Source organism: Myotis lucifugus, unplaced genomic scaffold (assembly GCF_000147115.1).
Source record: "Myotis lucifugus unplaced genomic scaffold, Myoluc2.0 scaffold_231, whole genome shotgun sequence".
NCBI classification, from domain to species: domain Eukaryota; kingdom Metazoa; phylum Chordata; class Mammalia; order Chiroptera; family Vespertilionidae; genus Myotis; species Myotis lucifugus.
In genome coordinates this window covers 1,870,541-1,894,701 of record NW_005871279.1, presented here as the reverse complement: position 1 = coordinate 1,894,701, position 24,161 = coordinate 1,870,541, and the positions used below count along the sequence as shown (strand labels likewise).

Here is a 24,161-nt window from a genome sequence, read left to right as displayed (position 1 = left end):
CTTTGGGACCCAAATTAGAAAAACCACTTATATAATATAATAAAAACCCTACAGGACCCCCGCTCAGCCAGAAAGAAGGGCTTCCCAGCTGGGTAAAGGCAGCTGCGGGCAAATGAAAGCCTCTCCCCTCCTTCTGGGACCAGGGCTTCCCAAAGTGGCAGCTGTTGGCCAGTGTTGGGTGGGTGGTTGCCGGCGGCCGGTGGCGGTTGGCAACCGGCAGGGCACAGTGGGGCCCCGGGATGAGCGGGCAGTGGAGCTTGCCCCGGCCCCCCCGGGGCTCCTCCCCAGCCACCCTCCTCTTCGGCACTGCTACATCCTCAGGGGGATGTTGAACTGCTAGTTTTGGCCCGTTCCTCACAGGCCGAACATCCCTGAGGGGTCCCAGATTGTGAGAGGGCGGAGGCCAGGCTGAGGGACCCCACCCGTGCACAAATCTGTGAACCTGGACTCTAGTTTTATTATAAAACCCAATGAAGACCACCTGAAAGTCTAAATACATATCATACCTAACAGTGAAATGTTAGTGGTTTTCTTTTTGAAGTCAAGAAGCAGACAGAGATTCCAGGTTTTATTACATAGCACTAAAGGTATTGGTAAATATAATAAGACAAAATAAGGAAATAAAAGGGCAAGGAAAAAGTAACTTTTCATTATTTATAGACCATATGGTTATCTCCTTAGAAAACCCAAGAAACTCTATAATCTAGTAGAAGCAATAAAATAACTCCGTAATGTTGCTGGATAAGCCTAACACTTTTAAAATTGGTCCCTTGTGTTTTCTAAAATATTGGCTATTTTGTTATTCTCAGGTCTGGCAGATGGTTGCTTCCTCCTTTTTCCTCTGGCATGGACCATCATACTAGGTCTTAGCTTTTGGTGGTTGGATCCCACACCCTCCACTGGGGGTGGAAACATCTTGTCACCCATATTTGATGTAGAGTTGTCTGTGGGTGTTTCCTTTCCTCTATTAGTTTTTATGTGGGGATTCAGAGAGATAAAAAAACCAATGCTGCCTTCATTACCTTCCCACAATACCTGGTAGCTCAATAGCATTTTGATTTTGTAGCTACCCATTTAGAGAAATTTTCTTGGCACTGGTCATTTTTCTTTTTACTTTTATTATAAAACTAGAGGCCCGATGCACAAAATTCATGCAAGGGGCTCGGTCCTCGTAGCCCCTTGCAGCCCCTCACATTCCCTCAAAGCCTCGGCTGGCCCTCGCAGCCCCGGCTTCATTCTGAAGGTCATCCAGATGGTTGCCTGGAAGGATGTCTGGACGGTCGTTCTGCTGTTCGATCTAATTAGCATATTAGCTCTTTATTATATAGGATGATTATGGGTTCATAGGAAGTTACATATTCACGTACATGGAGGATCCATGTACCCTTTACCCAGCCTCTCCCAATATTGACAACTTGCTTAACTGTAGGACAATATCAAACCAGGAAGTTGCCATGAATACAATCCACAGCACTTATTCAGATTTTACCAGCTATACATGCACTCCTTTGTGTGTGTGTTATAGTTTAGTGTAATTTTAACACATGTACATCTTTGTGTGTAACTACATCTACAATCAAAACAGAGATGTTTCATCACTACATGCTAAACTTTCATAGCCACAACCCTGCCACCCTTAACTTGGCAACTGCTAATCTGTTCTTCATCTCTCAGATTGTGTTAGTTAAACAGTCTCTCTATATAAAAGCCTAAGTGACCGAACGACCGAATGACAGGTGGACTGGTCGCTATCATGCGCACTGACCACCAGGGGCCAGATGCTCAATGCAGGAGCTTCCCCCTGGTGGTCAGTGCACTCCCACAGCTAACCTCCCTCAGTCCCCCCCTCCCCCCCCCCCCGGCCGGCTGGCCCCAATCAGCCCAGATTGGGACTGGGCAAGACGGCCCCAATCAGCCCCAATCACCAGCCAGGCCAAGGGACCCTACCCGTGCATGAATTCATGCCCCAGGCCTCTAGCGTTATATAAAGACAATCACACAGTATGTATCATTTTGAGATTGGGCTCTTTTACTCAACATTTTTAAGAATCTGAAGACTTTCCATTGTTTATTTACTCAAACAAATCTTTCCAGTTTCTTTTTCTAAATCTTGTAAGTATTTTGCCACCTTTCCTTTAAATGTTTGGTGGTGCCCTCCATTACTGTACATTGCAGAAATGTTGCCCCTTAGAGAACTGAGACTGACAGGACTCTAATTCCCCTGTTCTTCTCTTCTCTTCTCTTCTCTTCTCTTCTCTTCTCTTCTCTTCTCTTCTCTTCTCTTCTCTTCTCTTCTCTTCTCTTCTCTTCTCTTCTCTTCTCTTCGGGGGCGCTGAGACATAACTCTCAGATTCTGTGAAATAGCAGCTAATAACTGGGATAGGATGATTATGGGTTCATAGGAAGTTTTTTTTTTTTAAAAATATATTTTATTGATTTTTTACAGAGAGGAAGGGAGAGAGACAGAGAGCCAGAAACATCGATGAGAGAGAAACATCGATCAGCTGCCTCCTGCACATCTCCCACTGGGGATGTGCCCACAACCCACGTACATGCCCTTGACCGGAATCGAACCTGGGACCCCTCAGTCTGCAGGCGACGCTCCATCCACTGAGCCAGACCGGTTTCGGCCATAGGAAGTTTTGATGATGTATAACATACTGATGAACTGGACTGATAAAGTTTTTACATAGTTGTAAATTTTTGTTGTTGTTAATCCTCACCTGAGGATATTTTCCCATTGATTTTCAGAAAGAGTAAAAGGGAGAGGGAGAGACAGATAGAGAAACATTGATATGAGAGAGACGCATCAATTGGTTGCCTCCCACACACACGCCAACCAAGGCCAGGGATCGAGCCTGCAACCAAGGTATGTGCCCTTGATCAGAATCCAACCCAGGACACTTCAGTCCACGGGCTGACGCTCTATCCACTGAGCCAAACCGGCTAGGGCCATAGTTGTAAATTTTAACAAATAGTATGTTCAATCTGTTTTAGAATAATAGGTGCTCAGGGATCAGAAAGACCTTGAGAGGTCATACAATTAATGACTCCTAGAAGCAAAGCTGTGATGATGATCTTTCACCTCTGGCAGATGAGAATCAATGCTGTGATTAAAGGTCTCCTGTGGAAGAGATGATGTATTGGCCCATAAAAACCTATTCCAACATTTAACAACTTTGACTATTTTAAAACCAGTAGCTAAAATCTTATTGAACTTAATGATATAAATGCCAAAGTAACTGGACATTTATATAATCAATATTCTTTTTTAAAGATTTTTTTCTTATTGATTTCAGAGAGAGGATGGGAGAAGGAGAGAGGGATGAAAACATCAATGATGAGAAAGAATCATTGATTGGTTGCCTCCTGCACACCCCCTACTGGGGATTGAGCCTGCAACCCAGGCATGTGCCCTGAATGGGAATCGAACTGTGACCTCCTGGTTCATGGGTCAACACTCAACCACTGACCCACACCAGCAGGCTATACTAGTAACTAAGATTCTTGTAGGCAAACCTCTGAGAACACACTATTATTTCCCTCATACACTTTTTACATTGACAGCGATATATTTTATTTATTCGTTTATCTTTTTTAAAAAATTTTTAAATGATTTTTAGAGAGAGAGAAACATCTGTGTGAGAATGAAACATCCATCTGGCTGCCTCCCGGCACACCCCCTACTGGGGATTGAGCCCACAACTGGGGCATCTGCCCTGACCAGGAATCAAACTGGCAACCAACCTTTCAGTGCATGGGACGACACCCAATCAACTGAGCCACACCGGCCAGGGCAACAGTATGTATGCATACAAGCCCTTTGGTTGACAGGTCGACCGGTCGCTATCATGTGCACTGACCACCAGGGGCCAGATGCTCAATGCAGGAGCTTCCCCTTCCCCCACCCTCCCCTGCCTTCCCTCTGAGTTTTGATGGCCTGATCGATGCTTCTCTGTCTCTGGATCTATTTTTGTTCATCAGTTTATGTTGTTCATTATATTCCACAAATGAGTGAGATCATGTGATATTTATCTTTCTCCGACTGGCTTATTGTGCTTAGCATAATGCTCTCCAGGTCCATCCATGCTGTTGAGAATGGTAGGAGTTCCTTCTTTTTTATAGCAGCATAGTATTCCATTGTGTAGATGTACCACCATTTTTTAATCCACTCATCTGCTGATGGGCACTTGGGCTGTTTCCAAATCTTAGCTATTGTAAATTGTGCTGCTATGAACATGGGGTGCATATATCCTTTCTAATTGGTGTTTCTGATTTCTTGGGATATATTCCTAGAAGTGGGATTACTGAGTCAAATGGGGGTTCCATTTTTAGTTTTTTGAGGAAAGTTCATTCTGTTTTCCACAGTGGCTGCACCAGTCTGCATTCCCATCAATAGTGCACGAGGGTTCCCTTTTCTCTTCACCAGCACTTATCATTTGTTGATTTGTTGATGATAGCCATTCTGACAGGTGTGAGATGGTACCTCATTGTTGTTTGGATTTGCATCTCTCGGATGATTAGTGACTTTGAGCATATTTTCATATGTCTCTTGGCCTTCTGTATATCCTCTTTTGACAAGTGTCTATTTAGGTCCATTTTTTGCCCATTTTTTAATTGGATTGTTTATCATCCTTTTGTTAAGTTGTATGAGCTCCCTGTACATGTTGGAGATTAAACCTTTATCGGAGATAACATTGGCAAATATGTTCTCCCATGCAGTGGGCTTTCTTGTTGTTTTGTTGATGGTTTCTTTTGCTGTGCAGAAGCTTTTTATTTTGATGTAGTCCCATTTGTTTATTTTTTCCTTAGTTTCCATTGCCGTAGGAGCTGTATCTGTGAAGATATTGCTTTGGCATATGTCTGAGATTTTGCTGCCTGTGGATTCCTCTAAGATTTTTATGGTTTCCCGTCTTATATTTAAGTCCTTTATCCATTTTGAGTTTATTTTTGTGTATGGTGTAAGGTGGTGGTCTAGTTTCATTTTTTGCATGTATCTGTACCAGTGGATAGTGTTAATCCCCATCCCTTCTTTCCTGATTTATCTAAAGTTTGCTCCAGTCTTGGAAACTGACTTAATCTTTCCCCCTCTTACTTGGAGGAGGGATCAATACAAAGATTTAACATTTTGAATCACCCAAAATGTTTTTTGGGGGAATTTTTGGATCTTTTCCCTCCCACCTAGAAGAGAGAATGAAGCCCACAGACATCTCCCAAACCACACTTTTTAATCCCTTAACTTTAGCTACCATGGCCAAAAGCAGCCCATGCATCCAATGAGCCAGTTCTCCTGGGGTTGGATCTATCATTTCAAAATCACATCTGTACCTCACAACAAACATCATTTCAGCTGCTGTTTCATGCCACAGATGGCCATGTGGCCACAGGGCATTGAAGGTTTGTCATTGTGTCCCCTTCATCCTTCCTTTTCCCAAACATGCTTCAGCCACATTTCAGTGAGTCAGGTGGTTTTAGAAGTTCTACTTCAGACATCAACTGTCACTCCTGGTTTGGGAATTTGTTAGAAGAATTTACAGAATTCAGCATATAGTTGTATTTATGGATAAAACTTATTGTACTAAAAGGATACAAAGCTAAATCAGAAAAGGGGAAAGGCATATTGGGTGAAGTCCAGAGGAAACCAGAAGCAAGCTTTCAAAGGTCCCATAGGAGACCCAAGATGGCGGCATAGGTGAACACCTATACTTGCTGCCTTTCACAACCCCATCAAAATAACAACTAAAAGGCCGAAACCGGTTTGGCTCAGTGGATAGAGTGTCGGCCTACGGACTGAAGGGTCCCAGGTTCGATTCCGGTCAAGGGCATGTACCTGGGTTGCGGGCACATCCCCGGTGGGAGATGTGCAGGAGGCTGCTGATCGATGTTTCTCTCCCATCGATGTTTCTGGCTCTCTGTCTCTCTCCCTTCCTCTCTGTAAAAAATCAATAAAATATATTTTAAAAAATTAAAAAAAAATAACAACTAAAAGGCAGAACAACCACCACCCAGAACCGTGGGAAAGCTGGCTGGTGGAAGTTCCACAACTAGAGAGGCGAAGAAAGCGCATTGAGATTGGTAAGAGGTACGGAGGCACAGAATGTGCTGGCACCTGGATGTGCTGCTCTTTTAATAGGGAGGGAGATACAAGCTCCCGCTTGCTCTGAACTCCAGTTCCGGGTGAGACTCTGGGGGACCCAGACACATAGGAGGAGAAACTGGATGTTTCAGGACAGGAACAAGGGCAGCTTTTTCTCAGAGTTGCTCGCAGCAATCAATGTTTCTGGGCTGGGGCGCAGGACGCAGAGACCCGGGGACCTCTCCAGTGCAGGGCTGACTGGCAGCCATTGCTGTTTGCTCCGCCCTGGTGATTCCCAGAGACCCCGCCCCACCCAATTTACAACCCAAACCAAGCTGTGCACAGCGGCTTTTGCATATGAATGGCCTGTGCTCTCTCCGCCTAAAACCTGTCAAACTGCAGCTGGGTCAGAGAACCCCAGAGCTTCCAAAAGAAGGCCCAAGGCCGGCAGCAGCAGCCTGCCTTGCTTCACAGCTCGGCCTCGTCTGGGCACTTCCAAACCCCATACAAAGAGGGGGAATCTGCAGATCTCTCTGTAGCTCCTGCTGGGCAGTTCCAGATAGTGGCTGACCTTGCACCTCCTTGGAGATCCAAGAGCCAGTGTACCCAGTGATCAGAGTGAGACCATACCAGATGACAACTCTTCACATCCATAAGAGACACACTCAAGGGGCAGACTCAGTGAGCACCAAAGCCCCACTGAAGCAAGTCCTGCCCCATAAGGGTGTCTCCTACACAACCGATCTTCCAGTGTAGACACAGCTGGTCATCACAGCCAATTGGCCTGGAGGTCAATTCCTCCCAGTGATACCAGCAGCAATCAAGGCTCACCTACAACAAGATTGTCAAAACAGCACACAAAGGGGTGCATCAAGAGCATACACCTCAGGTGACTGGGGAGGCTGAGTCACTGGGCCCTATAGGGCACCTACCACACAAGGCCACTCTATCAACTCAAGGAGACTTAGCAGCTACCCAGTACACGGAAACAAACACAGGGAAGCAGCCAAAATGTGGAGACAAAGAAGTCACAAATGAAAGAAATGGATGAAAGCAAAATACTGGCTCTGGAGTTCAAAATCATAGTTATAAGGCTACTCAAGAAGCTTCTAGAAACCTCTGAGAAATTTAGTGAGACCTCAAGGATATGAAAAAGGATCAATCAGAAATTAAGCATACACTGACTGAAATAAAGATTAATATACAGAGATCCAACAGCAGACTAGAGGATCCCAAGAATCAAGGCAAAGATTTGAAATATGAAGAAGCAAAAAACACCTGGAAAAGCAAAAAGAAAAAAGAATACAAAAATATGAAGATAGTGTAAGGAGCCTCTGGGACAACTTCAAGTGTACCAACATCCGAATTATGGGGGTGCCAGAAGAAGAGAGAGAGCAAGATATTGAAAACCTATTTGAAGAAAAAATGACAGAAAACTTCCCCTACCTGGTGAAAGAAATAGATTTACAAGTCCAGGAAGTGCAGAGAACCCCAAACAAGAGGAATCCAAAGAGGACCACACCAAGACACATCTTAATTAAAATGCCAAGGGCAAAAGACAAAGAGAGAATCTTAAAAGCAGCAAGAAAAAAACAGTTAGTAACCTACAAGGGAGCACCCATACGACTGTCAGCGGATTTCTCAACAGAAACCATGCAGGCCAGAAGGGAGTGGCAAGAAATATCCAAAGTGATGAATAGCAAGAACCTACAACCAAGATTACTCCTCCCAGCAAAGCTATCATTTAGAATCGAAGGTCAGATAAAGAGCTTCACAGACAAGAAAAAGCTAAAGGAGTTCATCACCACCAAACCAGTATTATATGAAATTCTGAAGGGTATTCTCTAAGAAGAGGAAGAAGAAGAAAAAGGTAAAGATAAAAATTATGAACAACAAAATGACAACAAATATATATCTACCAACAAGTGAACCTAAAAATCAAATGAATAAAAACCTGATGAACAGAACAGACTGGTGAATATAATATAATCAGGGGCATGGAAAGGGAGCAGACTGACAATTCTTGGGAGAAAGGGGTTGTGGCGGCTGAGGGAAAAGATTAGACAAAGAGTTTACACCTATGGACGAGGTCAGTGGGCGGAGGGGCGGGGAGGCCTGGAGTGGGGTGGGAACCGGGTGGAGGGGAGCTATGGGGGGGGAAAAAGAGGGACATCTGTAATAATCTGAAAAATAAAGATAAAAAAAAACAAACAAACAAAAAACAAAGGTCCCATAGGATGTGCATAATTCCTCCAGCAATGAGATGTGGAAAATGGCCAAGAATGCCTGTGTTTAAAAATGCAAGATTTTTCTAAGGTCTCTTTGGAACACTGAAAGAGTAGTGAAAAGAGCTAAGATTTTGTTATTTTGATGCACGCTTCAAATCTGGCCATGCTGCTTAGTAGTAATGTCCCCTTGGGCAAGTGATCATCTCTTTGAATTTCCATTTCCTCATCTATAAAATGTGATACAACTCTCCCAGTCACAGGGGTTAAAATGAAAATAGCATATGTATAATATTTGACTCCATACTTGGCAAAAAGTAGGGGCTCAATATATGCAATATTCTCCTTACCTTGGGGGAAAAAAGGCCACTAAAAGACAGGGACCATAATATTTATAGAAGCTTTGTTGTTAACAGCCTCACTGAAAACAACCCAAATGACAGCCCCAAATGACCAATAGATTGGAAAAAAAAAAAGTGGAATATTCATACACTTTTTTCATGACACAGCGTGAACTACTCTTACTGCAAAAGCATGGATAAGTCTCACCAACGTAATGTTGAATGACACAAAAGAATGCAGGCTATATATAATTCCATTGAAAAAAAAGTTCAAAAGTAGGCAAGCTTGGTCTAATGACAGAGAGCAGAAATAGTAATATTTTGGCGGGAGGATGGATGGGAAGAAAGAAAGAGGGAGCCTGCTGGTGTGCTGGGAATGCTCTGTCTTCACCTGCATGATGGTGGTTACTCAGGGGAAAATGTATGTGAAAATTCATCAGACTGTGCACTTAAGAGTTGTTCATTTTACATGTAAGTTATTTACATTTGAAAAAGATTTTTAATTGATTTTTAGAGAGAGAGGAAGGGAGAAGGGGAGAGAGAGAGGAGCATTGATGTGAGAGCAAAACATCTCAGGGACAGAGCCTGCAACTGGGCATGTGCCGTGTCCTGGAATGGAATGGGCAACATTCGGTGCTGGGATGACGCCCAACCGGCTGAGCCACACTGGCCAGGGCTATTTACATTTGTATATGTATAAATAATGTCAATGAAACACCCTTTGTCCCAGGAGCTGCATTTTATTTCTTTTTTTTTATATTTTATTGATTTTTTACAGAGAGGAAAGGAGAGGGATAGAGAGTTAGAAACATCGATGAGAGAGAAACATCGATCAGCTGCCTCCTGCACACCTCCTACTGGGGATGTGCCCGAAACCAAGGTACATGCACTTGACCGGAATCGAACCTCGGACCCTTGAGTCCGCAGGCCGATGCTCTATCCACTGAGCCAAACCGGTTAGGGCTGCATTTTATATTGACATCAATTTTATTTATTAGGAGAGTATCTAGCTCTAGATATGACATGCCGATAGCTGGCCATCTTGCCGGCTGCAGTCAGTCTGTCCCTGTGAGTGACCCCATTTAAGAGCCGGCCTGGGGCTGACAGGCATATGATGAGGGTCATGCAGGATCATCATTGACAGCTGGAGACGCCATCACTGCCATGGGCAGCAGAGCACTGGGAACATCAGGCAGTGGACTGTGCTTCCCACCCTGAGGCTGCGAGGCACTAGCCTGGCAATGGAAGGATTACAAAGCCTCTCAATTTAAAGAGACGGGCGGGGGGGGGGGGGGGTAGGGGGGGGGAGGGGGCCGCGTGTGGGGCAGCACAATTTATAAATAGACATTTCCCGGGGCTGCCTGATGGTGAAGGGGTTGTTTAGTAAATCTTTCTCCTTTTAAGGATCCATTTTCGGAGACCATTTGAAAACACCAGTTTCTTTTTTTGTCTTTGGGGAGATCCTAGGTTTCACCAAGTCAGCTGAGTTTGACAATATTCCTCTCTGCCAGATTTAGAGACAGGTCTTGGCTATTTTGAATCACCTCTCCATGGAGCACAGAGATGATGATGATGATGATGATGATGTGTCTTTTGCCAAGTGGATGAGCAGCTTCTGGGGTCACAGCTGGATAGAGGAGGATGAGAGAGGACTCCGGGCCCGCCGAGGATCACAGGACACCGGTTATAGGAAAGCTTCCCTGCCCTGCCCAGTGAGTGACCCCTTGGAACAGGGGAGGGCTGGGCTAGGGGAGGGGGATTTCTCATAGATAATTTTTGAAGAGTCCCTCAGTATAAAGTTTTCTTTGGTTGAAAATCAGTACTCCCAAATCTTTCTTATGTCCACAAAAACACCTTTTATCATTTTGTCTTATCCTCCAAGGGACCTGATTTTCTTCTACTAGGTAGTGATTTCTTTATTATTATTATTTTTTTAAATTATTTTTTATTTGTTTTTTCTTTTTCCTTTTTAAATTTCCTTTTTATTTATTTTTCTTTTTTCTTCTTGATTTTTTTAAATATAATGATTTCTTCATTTTTAGTACTAAGGTATCTTTAACTTCTATGCAGAGTTCCTGATAAGCCTGAGATAATCCTACTGAGTGACAATATGATTCAGGTCAAAGGGAGGAAACCCGATGCTATAGTTAGTCTGTGTAGCATCGGTGTGGACCGATATGTGATTTCCAATAGTCTTTTTAAAATAGTGAAAATAACTTCACTATTTGGCGAATTCTAAGGAACTGGGGATTCCACATAATAAATCACTCCCTTTGCCTGGCCAGTGTGGTTCAGTTGGCTGGAGTGTTGCCCCATATTCCAAAGGGACACAGGTTCAATTCCTGATCAGGGCACATACCCAAGTTGTGGGTTCAGTCCCTGGTCGGGGTGCCTATGGAAGGCAGCTGCTGATGGATGTGTCTCTCATTGATGTTTCTCTCTCTCTCTCTCTCTCTCTCTCTCTCTCTCTCTCTCTCTCCCACCCCCCTTTCCCTTCCTCTCTGAAATGAATAAAAATATATTTAAAAATAAATAAATAAATAAATAAATAAATAACCCCCTTTGATAAATGTGATACACGTTTTTTTCTGGTTCCCATTTGGTTTCCTGCTGGGAGAGGGAACCAACATTCTCCCATCCTCAGCACTACTTTCCTACGGCTGGGCAGAGTACCCAGTGTCTAGGGCAGCCGTGGGCAAAACTACGGCCCACGGGCCGGATCCGGCCCGTTTGAAATGAATAAAACTAAAAAAAAAAAGACCGTACCCTTTTATGTAATGATGTTTACTTTGAATTTATATTAGTTCACACAAACACTCCATCCATGCTTTTGTTCCGGCCCTCCGGTCCAGTTTAAGAACCCATTGTGGCCCTCGAGTCAAAAAGTTTGCCCAGCCCTGGAGGGAGTAAGATGTGAGCTGGAAAGCCCTAAGAGGGGAATGGATGGGCCTGAGGAGGTGCGGACTGGGCAGCAGGTACCGGCAGGGTTCTCTCCGCTCACCTGGGGGCCGGGGATAGAAGACTCCACAGTGGACATGTCTGTCCTCTGCCTCACAGCCACACAGCGATGCTACAGCTTTTGTTTTTTACGAGTCACTTAGAATTCTAGGTACCAGAGCATCCCTCCCCACCCCGTTTCTGCCAACCCCAGAACCAAGTAATTTGGGGGGTCATGTTATTTTATTTTATGTTTAGCTCCAGAGTTCTCAGGTGCAACCTCTTTTATTCCCAGTGATCAGCAAGGTGGGGAATGAGACCTCTTTGAGACACAAATGTTTAAAAATAGGTCTCTTACTAAATGTGTGCTCCAGAGAAAGGGCAAGTTTCAACACCTCTGTGAGTTCAGGTTCCTGACGTGAAAAAGAAGAGATTGGGCTGGATGATCTCTGAGAACACTTCTTGCTCTGACTTTCCCTGACTCTGTTGTAAAACAGAACACCTACTTATCACACTCCTATTTTAATCTCTTATGTTCCACATCAAGTGAGGCATTTACAATGTGTGAGCCAGGACATGATTAGTTTCCAGTTTCCAGATAATGTGAACCAGGAAGAAACAAAGAGGAAAAAATGTGATTTACTATTTATCACAACAGCCCTTTGGAGCCACAGAAAATATGAAAACAAAGGAAGATATATGACATAAAATATGATTTCTTAAATAAGTTTTACTATCTATTAGACTTTAAAAACTGAGATAAATCCTTTATTTAGAGAATTGACTTTTAGGTTGCAATGTATATTTTGTTTGTTTTTAAAATATATTTTTTATTGCTTTCAGAGAGGAAGGGAGAGAGAGAGAGAAACAGCAATGATGAGAATCATTGATCTGCTGCCTCCTGCATGCCCCCTACTGGGGATAAAGCCCACAACCCGGGCATGTGCACTGACTGGGAATGGAACCGTGATCTCCTGGTTCATAGGTCATTGCTCAATTACTAAGCCGCACCAGCCGGGCTAGGTTGCAATGTTTTTCCGTGAGTTTTAGGTGCTGAGTTCACTGGTCTAGGGCTTTAACATCAAATGGACTTTCTCAGTGCTTTAACATCTCAGTGCTTCTTCTGTGCTCCAAGGAGCAGCATATGTGCTGCCCACATTATGTCAATTGAAGGGACAGGGGATACAAAGTAAGCCTCTACCTACCTGCAGCCAAGGTTTTTAAAATTTGCTTTAAAAGAACACATCCTCCTCCCCGCCATGTTATCGTATCTCTTCATGTTCTCAATTTAAAACAATAGAAGATATTTTTAACCTTTACTTTTACTTCTGACTGACCTTAGGGTGGTCCACACGCTCAATGATTATAGTATCTCGCCAATGGGGTGGTTCCTGTGTAGCTGCTCTCCACAGGGAGGGCTGGGGCAGGACCCCCTGCAAGCACTGCTCACACACCTGCGAGGTAATTGGGTTTAGGTGAGGTCAGGAGGGCAGGGCCCGGCCAGACACGATGGTGCCCTTACAGGAAGAGGCACCAGCGAGCTTGTTCTTTCTCTCCCTCCACATGCATGCACCGAGGAAAGGCGAGCACACGGAGAGAACGCAGCCATCTTCGGGCAGGCAGAGGGCCGAGCTGGCCATCACCTTGACTTTGGCCTTCTCAGCCCTCCAGACTCTGAGAAATAAATCTGTTGTTCAAGCCCTCCAACCTATGGTATTTTGTTATGGCAGCTTGAGTTGACTAAGAGATGTTCTCACCAAGAATGGTCATCACTGGACAGTGGAGACCCAGTGGAGGAAAACATTACTATACAAGATTGAATTTAATGGCATCTGGGGGTATGATCTCAGTGGCATGTGGTTTAGATGAGCTTAGTTTGGCTGCTTCAGTTTCTGAATGAGGGAGACAAGTCCTTGAAAGGGGGAGCAACCTCGGGGAAGGTTCCAAGTGTCTGAGGCATGGAGCTTCGTAAGTGCCAGGAGGCTTTCTTTCGTTCTCCCTTATGTCCCTAGTTATGACTAGTGATAGGGTCTTCATGGCAGTTTCACCTGCCATGGCATGATTTAGTGCCACCGTATGACAGAGCAGGATTCATTTATTCCCACAATTAAAAAAAAAAGCATTTAAATGCATTGTTAAAAAATATAAATAAGTAAATGCATAGTTTAGAATATCCTTTAGTTTCCCTAAAGGATGTCCAGTGGATGATATTGCATCTCTTTATTATTTCTACAAGAACTACTTACCACTTTATCAACTGAAAACTGGAATTTTTTTTCCCTGATGCTGTTTCTGTTTGTCGACTAATTTACATCCATCTTGACTCTGATGATATCATTAGACACTGTTATATATTACTAGTGACCCGGTGCACAGATTCATGCACATTGACAGGAAATTAATTAGAAGGTGACTGGCAGGGCTGGACTGGGTGAGAGGGGCCGGATATACCCTGAAGCCAACCTCCCACGGTCCCTCCCCAGCTGGCCGTACCTGGGGTGGCGTGGCTCAAAGGGCATCTGCGGAGTGAGCAGGGTCCCTCTGGCAGGTGGGGTCCTTGGCCTGGCCTGCAGGGATCAGGCCAAAACCAGCTCTCTGACATCCCCCGAGGGATGCGAGAGGGCACTCTGCAAAGTTGCTGTCATACAGGGTGTGGAACACAAACGCAAGTGTGCAGTAAACCAGATTCGGGGCCAACAGTGCCCCGGCAACAACATAACCCACAGCTGAAGGTGGAATCGCGTGTCCTCATGAGGAATTGGGCTCCCTCCTCTCTGGTTCCGGGGTGCATCACCCTAGAACTGCCCCTGCCAAGTCACTGCAGCTTGGCAGCTCCTGTGTTGAATGTCTGCCCCCTGGTGGTCAATGCGTGTCATAGCTACCAGTCGGATGGACACTTAGCATATTAATCTTTTATATATATAGACTAGAGGCCCAGTGCACAAAATTTGTGCATGGTGGAGGGGGGGGTCCCTCAGCCTGGCCTGCACCCTCTCCAATCTGGGACCCCTCGGGGGATGTCCAACTGCCTCTTGCAATCTGGGACCGCTGGCTCCTAACTGCTCACCTACCTGCCTGCCTGATCACCCCTAACCACCTCTGCCTGCCTGCCTGATCACCCCTAACCACCTCTGCCTGCCTGATCACCCCTAACTGCTCCCCTACCGGCCTGATTGCCCCTAACTGCTCCCCTACCAGCCTGATTGCCCCTAACTGCTCCCCTGCTGGCCTGATTGCCCCTAACTGCCTCTGCCTCACCCTGTACCCAGGACCCAGGAGTTCCTCCTCTGGCCGGTCGCAGGCACGTGGGACCTGGGCTTCCCTCCCTCTGGCCGGCTGCAGGCACCCAGGACCCAGGCCAGCTTCGCCAGGGCCGGCCGCAGTCGCAGGGGATTGTGGGTGGGCGGCTTCACCTGGGCTGCAGCTGCAGCTGCAGGTGCCTGGGACCGTGGTGCGGGTGGCTTGTCCCTCTCCCGGGCCCCAGCCCCAGCCGCTGGCACACGGGACTGCGGGGCGGGCAGCTTGCCGTTCTCCCTGGCTGCAGCCTGGGTGGTCCCCATTCCTCTCTCGTGAGCTCATTTGTGCCTGGCTGGTCTCCATTCTTCTCTCCCCAGTGTTGAGTGTCTGAGCAGTTAAGGCGTGACAGGGCGTGATGACATGAGGGCGTGATGACCATTTGCATATTAGCTCTTTATTATATAAGATTCCTCACATAAAATTCTTACACAGTATAATTCCTGAAGACCTACAAAGTATTATTATTACTTTTGCAGTAGAATTCTGCTACGTCTGGTACATTGTTAAAAGTGACATTTTTAGGCAGTTTCACATAGAAATAGAATGAAGTTTTTGCTGCTGTTCAAGATAAAAGTTTAGAATTATTAATCCAAGAAAGAGATGCCTCATGCTTAGGCATGGCACTTGATTTCTCCAGTAGTCACTAGGCACACATGTCTTAGGCAAATCACTGAGCTGAGCTAAAATTCATTTTCCTCATCTGTAAGTGAGGAAGCATGACTTCCTGGGAGGATTTGTTCCGAGGTTAGCGATCAAAGTCAGAGTCCCCAGAGTGCCTGGTACACACTGTGCACTAAGACTCCACACCCAGCACCTCGTCTTTCTGCTCACTGTTTCTCACCTCGCTGTCAGTGGGTGGCCAGGAGCTTGTGTGTACTCAGAGGACAGGAGGGGTACAACTCAAGGGTGACTGCAGTGAAAGGCAGGATAAAGAACATCACGTTGTTAAGCTCTGAAGTGAAGATCTTACATAATCAATATCTTTAAAATCAGAACTTGGGGTCAGAGAGTACATAGGGCTTTTTTTTTTTTTTTTTTTTTTTTTAACAGCACCGGTTTCCTGGGCCCACCATGAAAACAGCTAAGCTGTTAGAGCCTCTTCTGTAATGAGAGTCAGCGCACTGGTTAGTTACTGCTCTGAGAGTCAGTGTCTGCCGCAGGCTCTGCCGCTGGGGCCCCTGGGAGCTCAGCCGGTGAGGTCAGACCCCACCCCAAGTGACAAAGCCTCCTTCCATGACTGTGCAGGAGACAAGTACACACCTGGTAAAAATAAGTTATGTGGGGGCATTGATTCATGTCTTTGTCAGGGAAATTACATCACAAAGGTGTATAAAATTGCAAAAGTAGAACTTGCATAGTAAGTAACATTTTTAAAAGTGGGAGTTTCTCCCTGTAACCGATTAGAGTGCTCTTTTATACTTATTTCTCACAAAGTCCCACACCAAAAACAACAAACTGGAAATTCCACCGGATATAAGAAGATATTGTGATTGAAACTCTTGCCATTCTTTTTAAAAAAATATATGTTGTTGTTTTTGTTGATTTTAAGGAGAGAGGAGGGGAGAGGGAGAGATAGAAACATCAATGATGAGAGAGAATCATGGATTGGCTGCCTCTTGCACACCCCTTATTGGGGATCCAGCCCGCAGCCCGCAACCCGGGCATGTGCCCTGACCAGGTGGGAACTGAACCAGTGACCTCCTGGTTCACGGGTTGACGCTCAACCATTGAGCCACACTGGCTGGGCATAACTCTTGCCAATCTTTTCAGGCCTTTCAGTGGAAGAAGATATCAATATTTCACTCCCATCCTCACATTTTAAAATTTTGTTTGAAAATGTTATTGTGGTGCCTGGCCAGTGTGGCTCAGTTGGTTGAGTGTCGTCCCATGCACCAAGAGGTCACTGTTTCGATTCCCGGTCAGAGCACATGCCCAGGTTGTGGGTTCCATCCCCAGTAGGGGGTGTGCAGGAGGCAGCCAATTGATGTGTCTCTTTCTCTCTCCCTCTCTTCCTCTCTCTCTCTAAAAAAATCAATAAAAACATATTTTAAAAGTTATAAAAAATGTAATTGTGGTAAGAACAGTTAACCTGGGATCTATACCCTCAGCAGATTTTCATATTTTGCAGTTTTTAAAGTATATAACCCATTGTTGTTATATAGAGGCACAGTACTTTAAAGCAGATCTCTGGAACTCATTCATCTTGCATAACTGAAATCTTATATCCACTGATTAGCAACGTTCCATTTCCCCTCCTTTATCCCCTGGCAACCATCAACCTACTTTTTGTTTCTATGAGTTTGACTATTTATGTGTTCTGGTTGTTGTTGTTTTTTTGAGTTTGACTATGTTAGATACCTCATGTAAGTGGCATCATGCAGTATTTGTGCTTCCCTGTCTATCTCAAAATTTTAAAATATCATTTTTTTTCTTGATAATGTAAATTCACTCATTGTAGAAAACTTGAAAAATACTAAAAAGAAGGAGAAAACAAACACAATCCCACATCACCGAGAAAAACCTTTGGTCACAGTTCGGTATGTTTTACGATTGCCCATCCTATGCTAGCACCTTACTTCAAGCCCCTCCACACCTCCCCATTCCAGTCTCCCTCCCCTCAGGCCCCCATGCCCTCCAGCCCCAGCAGGCTTCTCTTCCTTCCACCCCACAGCTCCTCCTGTGACAGGGCCTGGGCACCCGTGGTGCTAGTCCTCGGGCAGAAAATGTTCCTGTTCTCTAATTAACCCTGTTTGTCCTTCAGATTGTAGCTTAGTCATCACACCTACACGGAAGTTTCCTGCTAATCTTCCCAGCCTCACCCACCCAAGTACACACAGTTTCACCCTGTTATATCCTCTCATTGCACCTTGAACCTTTGTGTTTTGCCTTGTTTTTGGTTAATCCTCACCTGAGGATATTTTTCCATTGCTGTTTAGAGAGAATGAAATGGAGGGGGAAAGACAGAAGAAATCTCGATGTGAAAGAGACACATGGATTGGTTGCCTCCTGCATGCATCACGATCAGGGCTGGGGATCTAGCCTGCAACTGAGGTACATCCCCTTGACGGGAATCAAACCCGGGACCCTTCAGTCCGCAGGTCAAAGCTCTATCCATTGAGCCAAATCGGCTAGGGCCACCTTGAACCTTTGTAGCATTAGCCAAAGGAGTAAGCATGTGGCCTATTTGTTTTGTGTTTTTTCTCTGAGGCAGACATGAGCTCCAAGATGGGCACACTCTGCCTGTTTTGCTTCCCAACTTATTCACAGCACCAAGGACCATAAGTGGACTTGTACGTACATATTCCCCTCATATATCTTGGCAGCTTTACAAATCTTTAACCATATTTCTGATCATCGTTTGACAGTAAGTTTCTAGACATGTGTATTTGTCTTCTAGGGCTGCAAAATGCTCCAGACTGGGTGGCTTGAACAATAGAAATTTATTTCCTCACAGATCTGGAGGTGGGAAGCCCAAGATCAAGGAGTCGGCAGACGTGGTTTCTTCTGGGGCTCCCTCCTTGGCTTATAGACAGCCACCTTCTTACTGTGTCCTCACATGGTTTTTCCTGTGTGAACACATCCTTGGTGGTCTCTGTGTGTCCAAATTTCCTCTTCTATTAGGACACCAGTCAGACTGGACTGGGGCCCACCCTAGTGGCCTTATTTTAACCTAATCCTTAAAGGTTCTAGCTCAGTAGTTCTCAACCTTCCTAATGCCGCAACCCTTTAATATAGTTCCTCATGTTGTGGTGACCCCCAATTTCATTGTTACAAATTGAACATAATTAGCAGTTTCCGTAGTGTAGTGGTTATCACGTTCGCCTCACAAATTGAACATAATTAAAGCACAGTGATTAATCACAAAAACAATATGTAATTATATATGTGTTTTCCGATGGTCTTAGGCAACCCCTGTGAAAGGGTCGTTCAACCCCCAAAGGGGTCTCGACTCACAGGTTGAGAACCGCTGTTCTAGCTCCAAATGAGGTCACATTCTGAGTATCTCACATAGGCCTTCAATATGTGAATTGGAGGGGAGGGACACAACTCAGCCCATAACAACACGCAACAGATGGGTCCAAGGAGCAGGATATTTTAACCTCCCAACACATTTTGCCAATGGCTTACTGGGAAGGTGTGTCCATTTATAGTCCTACCAGCCAGGAATCACAGGCCTCTCTCTCTCCACTCTTGCCACTTCTTGGTATCACTAAGAAACATTTTTATTTTTATTTTTGCTAACCTGAAAGGCGAAATTGTACATTGTTTCATTTAAATAATCTTTGGTGACTAATAAGCATAAACAATTTTTACCATTTGGCATTTTTTTTCATTCTTTATATATCTATTAATCCAATAGATATTTAATAAACTCATCCTGTGAATAAGGCAGGGTGCTGCATAGGACTAGGATTTCAGTAGAGAATGAAACACAGCCCTTGATGTCATGGAGATACAAATTAATGGAGAAGAGAGACATATTACAAAATTACCCAAATTACCGATTATATGATGAGAGGTATGAGCGCCCAGGAGAACATCTAACAGGGACCTGAACCAATCAAGGTGGCAGGAAAGGCTTTCTGAGGGTATGCACTTTAGTGGTGCCTGAAGGATGATTAGCTATTAGCGAGGCAAAGGTGGTGGGTGAGGTCACAGGAAGGAAGAGCAAAGGGAAACTAAGGGTACAGTGGTAGAAGGCAAGGGACAGAGTGTTTCCAGAAGGGCAAATGGGTTGAATGCTACTGAATTAATCAAGACCAAAATGTGCACAGAACTTGGCAACATTGAGACCAACATCGTAACCAAAATTAGTTGTGGATGCAAAAGTTTGAATGGAGTGGATTGGGTAGTGAGGGAAATTGGGAGAGCAAGTGTAATAATTCTTCTAAGAAGTTTGATTTCTCTGAAATATTCTTCTGTGATCATTTCCCAATGTGATTTGAACACTTATGTCATTGTATTACATGATTTCTATGTTTTTTCTGTATGTATGTAAGATATACTATGTATTGTCAGGATATTATTAAACATTAGTAACATGTAGCACATGATTTTTGTTTTTTGTCTACTATTTAAGTTGTTTTTTATGCATATTAGCTTTTTCTGCATAGTTAAATTATTTTTTTTCATTCTGATTTATTCCATTGCTCTTCTGCTTAGAAATTCCTTTTTTGGTGCTCGCTTTGGCAGCACATATACTAAAATTGGAACGATACAGAGAAAATTAGCATGGCCCCTGCACAAGGATGACACGCAAATTCGTGAAGCGTTCCATATTTTTTCAAAAAACAAAAAAAGAAATTCCTTCTTTGTACAGAAATCACATATACATTTTTGTATTATTTCTTAAACATGTATGGTTTCATTAAAATTTGTTATGATTTTGGAATTTACTTATACATATCAACTCAAGGCTTTGAATGCTTCATGATATTGCCCTAATGGTGGAGGAGCAAGATAGCTAGTCTTGGGATGTTCTACGTAATGTTTTAACCAATTGATTCTAGTGCTTTATTGTAGAAGAAAGGTCCCACTGATGAAAAAGATAAAATTTCAGTTCAACCTGAGGTTTGTTTAATTAGTAATTTATGGCTGTTCTGTCTCTGAGCTAATTTCATGCAGTCTCTTTATGTTGTAAACATTTTTATTCTATATTTCCAGTTTCCTGTGCTTCCCAGAGTCACATCATATGACAGCCATCCTAGAAGGCATTCTCATGAGGACCAGGGATTTCGATGTCATAACCACATGAGGGAGTACAGAAAACGTTCAGAGGATGGGCCCTTCAAGGACCCATTGGAATCAAACAGAAGATCCCATTCCAAAACTCGGGCATTTTCAGAGTCCTTTGAACAACAACTGTGCTTTAGAACCAAACGCTCTCTGTCTTTGGTATGTAACAGAGTTATTGAATATTTAAGCCACTCTAGAAAAGGAAACCCAAAGGGTTCTTCCTCCCCATACTCGTGGAGAACAAATCTTTTTCATTTACAGCTTGTTGATGAGATCTTTGAAAAATGACACTCAGTTTTACTGTACATAGCCCAGATGTACATAATTTTTAATTATTTTTATTGAAGGCTTCTGGTGTAGGAAGAATTCCTGGAGGACCATTAGTGGAATGTTTTTGTTATGGAGGTCCTCTAGTTCTTTGAGACTGCTTTCACCACCCTTATTATAAACTAGAGGCCCGGTGCACGAATTTGTGCACGGGTGGGGCCTAGCCAATCGGAGTGGGGGGGGCCCATCAGGGGTAGGTCCAGCCGAGGGGAGGGGCTGTGGGCAGTTGGCCGGCCGGCCCCGTCCCCTTGTCAAACTCCCGGTCTAACTCCTGGTCAAGGGGGATAATTTGCATATTAACCTTTTATTATATAGGATAATTGTGACCCATTCTCCTTGCACTTCTCCTGTGCAGTATTTAATCCAGTAGCAAGTAGTCTGTGATGCCACGTTCCCTTGAACTTTTAAAAAGCATGTGGAGGGAACTCTCTGGTCACTATCTACTAGTAGTAAGTTTCCAGGAGTAGGGGTGGTCCAAGTGCTCATAGTGGCCTTGGGAGGGTCTCAGTAAAGTACAAGGAAGACAGGCTGAAAATGGGGGAATAATAGAAGCTCCACTGGTGATGCTGAGCTTGCTTCATAGAGTAATAAGGTAGAGATCAATTAATTTTGGGGTACAGTTACTTTGGGGAAACTTGCTCACTGAGTGGTCTTGAACAAAATACTTCTTTTTTTGTGGTCCTTTGCTGTTTGTTTTATTTTGCAAAACAGGAATGATGATATATTCTGCCATATAGTAGACAGAGCAAATAAGTGAACCTAGGTGTATTACCGCCTGGTTCTTCAGCTACGCTCTGTGCACAGCAAGGACACTCCGGTGCTGCCTACCTCATTGCCCATCTGAGCACAATGCTTTCTGCCCAGCAGTAATGGCTGCTGGGACGGTACTTTGTGCCTTTGCCTCACTTTTGTCAGAGTAATCCTGTGTATCTATGTTCCTCCTTCAGTAAGCTGCTCTCTTCACCTGATCATAGAGGAATACAGAAGGAAGAATAGTAAACAGCTGTCACTTATCAAGAGCTCCTGTTTTATCCTTTCTTTATACTGCTTTTAAAAAAAATATGGTTTCAGACTTAGAGCAATGTTACAAGAATAGTACAAAGAATACACCCTTCATCTATATTCCCTCCAGATATTAACACTTATCATATTTACTATACTCTCTTTCTCCTTCCCATCCCCAAACTAGAGCAGTAGAACATTCTTTTATATAAACACAGTACAATAATGAAACTCAGGAAATTACCACCAATGCAATACTTTTGTATCTAATCTATTGACCTCATCCCTATTTTGCCTCTTGTCCTGATAATATTCTTTGTAGGGAGATTGCAGATCATGTGTTGAAAGCAATTCATTCTCTGTAATCTGTTTTATTCTGCAGCAGTTCCTCAGTCTTCACCTGTCTTTTGTAACACTGTCAGCTGAAGAGTACAGGGCAGTTACTTTTTAGAATGACGTTCAAATTGGGTTTATCTGATATTTCCTCATAGTTAGATTAAGATTATGATCTTTTGGCAAGAATAAAGCAGAAGTGAAGGAATTCCAGTTTTAAAACTACACGTTAAAGTTACTGATTATATTCATTTAGGAAATTTAACTGCCTTACATCCTTTCTGGAATAAGTAGGGTATAATTATATTTTGAAAAATACTTTAATCTAAACACATCTCTGCTGATTGTAATGGTCTTGAATTGTTTTTCACATACTCTTATAAAATTACTTAAGTGAAACCATTTGCTAACATTCCTAAAATATAATATGTTGTTCCATTCATTTCCCAAGTTCTTCCTTTTTTTTTAAAAAAAAAAATAATTTATTTCAGAAAGGAAGGGAGAGGGAGTGAGAGATAGAAACATCAATGATGAGGGAGAATCATTGATTGGCTGCCTCCTGCATGCCCCCTACTGGGGATCTAGCCTGCAACCTGGGCATGTGCCCTGACCAGGAATTGAACCATGACCTCCTGGTTTGTAGATCGATGCTGAACCACTGAGCCATGCCGGCCAGGCCCAAGTTCTACCTTTTGAATGCCAAGATAACCAAGGCAGCATTTTCAACTGTTTTTTTTTTTTAACTCAAGAATTCTTTTCATAGGTATCTATATATATAAAAGCCTAAGCGATCGGCTGGCCAGCCCACTAGTCGACCGGCCGACCAGCCGGCCAGTAGCTATGACTCACACTAACCACCAGGGGGCAGATGCTCAAAGCAGGAGCTACTGAGCTGCGGTCACTTGGCAGCGGCGGTTCCCGGGTGACACACCTGGAACCAGAGAGGAGGGAGCCGGATTCTGGGGTGTGTCACCCAAGAACTGACCTCTCACAATCCAGGACCCCTCAGGGGATGTCAGAGAGCCAGTCTCGGCCTGATCCCTGCAGGCCAGGCCAAGGGACCCCACTGGTGTACCGATTGGGCCTCTAGTATACTATAATAGCTAGAAACCTGCTAGGAATTTACAAAATTATTTCAATTTTCATGTGATAAAAATATTTATAGTAAATAATTTTAAATTTAATATTTTCTTTTATATCAGTTTTAACGAATATATTATAAAGTTTTTCTTAATACAAAATTAAAAATTCAGAACATATACAGATATTTTAAATCTTTTTTCTATTTCACAACTGACACACCTTTCCAAAGCTAACTACATTAAAAAGTGTGATTTGTCAGTGAATTTAAAAATTACATTTATTATCTTTTGTCTGGGCTCCAGGTGCATAGTAATATGTAGATTTAAATTCTGTATCTTTTAGCATCAAAAAGACCCAGAAATTGCTTTTGTAGCTGATTATGACCAACAACAATTGACTTTTCAATATCATCTTGATATTGAAAAACTCAATTGGCTTATATTGATGATTTTCACATTTTGTTTCTAAGTGAGATAAGAAAAATATCTCAGGTCATTACTTTTGAGCATTTCTCAGTCTTTATTCTCAATAAAGGAAAAGCCAAAGTGGAAAGAATCGTCACCATATTTTCTTTTTTATACTGTTCTTTCAGTATTAGAGACATTCATGGCTGCTAAATATAAATTTTGATCAGACGGATGTGTCTAAATACAACTGCTGCACCTAATGAAAATAATCTGGAGGCACATTTATGGAGCGAGTTCAGTTTTTAAGTTCCTCTTCGTTTGTATCTCAGCTTCATCATTTGTTTGGCTTTCCGTCTTCTGTGACGGATGGACCCGTATGGATAGAAATGAAACGACC

At 43.6% G+C, this 24,161-nt stretch overlaps 1 protein-coding gene and 1 non-coding gene across 3 annotated transcripts in view; both read left to right on the top strand.

Annotated features, from left to right (window-relative positions):
• The window catches only part of LNP1 (leukemia NUP98 fusion partner 1), a 40,649-nt gene that overhangs the window by 15,052 nt on the left and 1,436 nt on the right, over nucleotides 1-24,161 (top strand). The window contains exons 2-3 of one of the 2 annotated variants that reach the window (XM_023762105.1): nucleotides 10,154-10,354; nucleotides 20,541-20,771. In XM_023762105.1, the coding sequence (XP_023617873.1) occupies nucleotides 10,193-10,354; nucleotides 20,541-20,771 (393 nt within the window). In that variant the 5' untranslated portion in view covers nucleotides 10,154-10,192. Of the gene's footprint in view, nucleotides 1-9,980; nucleotides 10,355-20,540; nucleotides 20,772-24,161 lie in introns of those variants that run through there. The other variant, XM_006098370.3, reaches the window with a different exon arrangement.
• Nucleotides 20,054-20,160, top strand: LOC111827851. Its single transcript, XR_002831590.1, has one exon. It is a non-coding gene; the product is annotated as a U6 spliceosomal RNA (small nuclear RNA).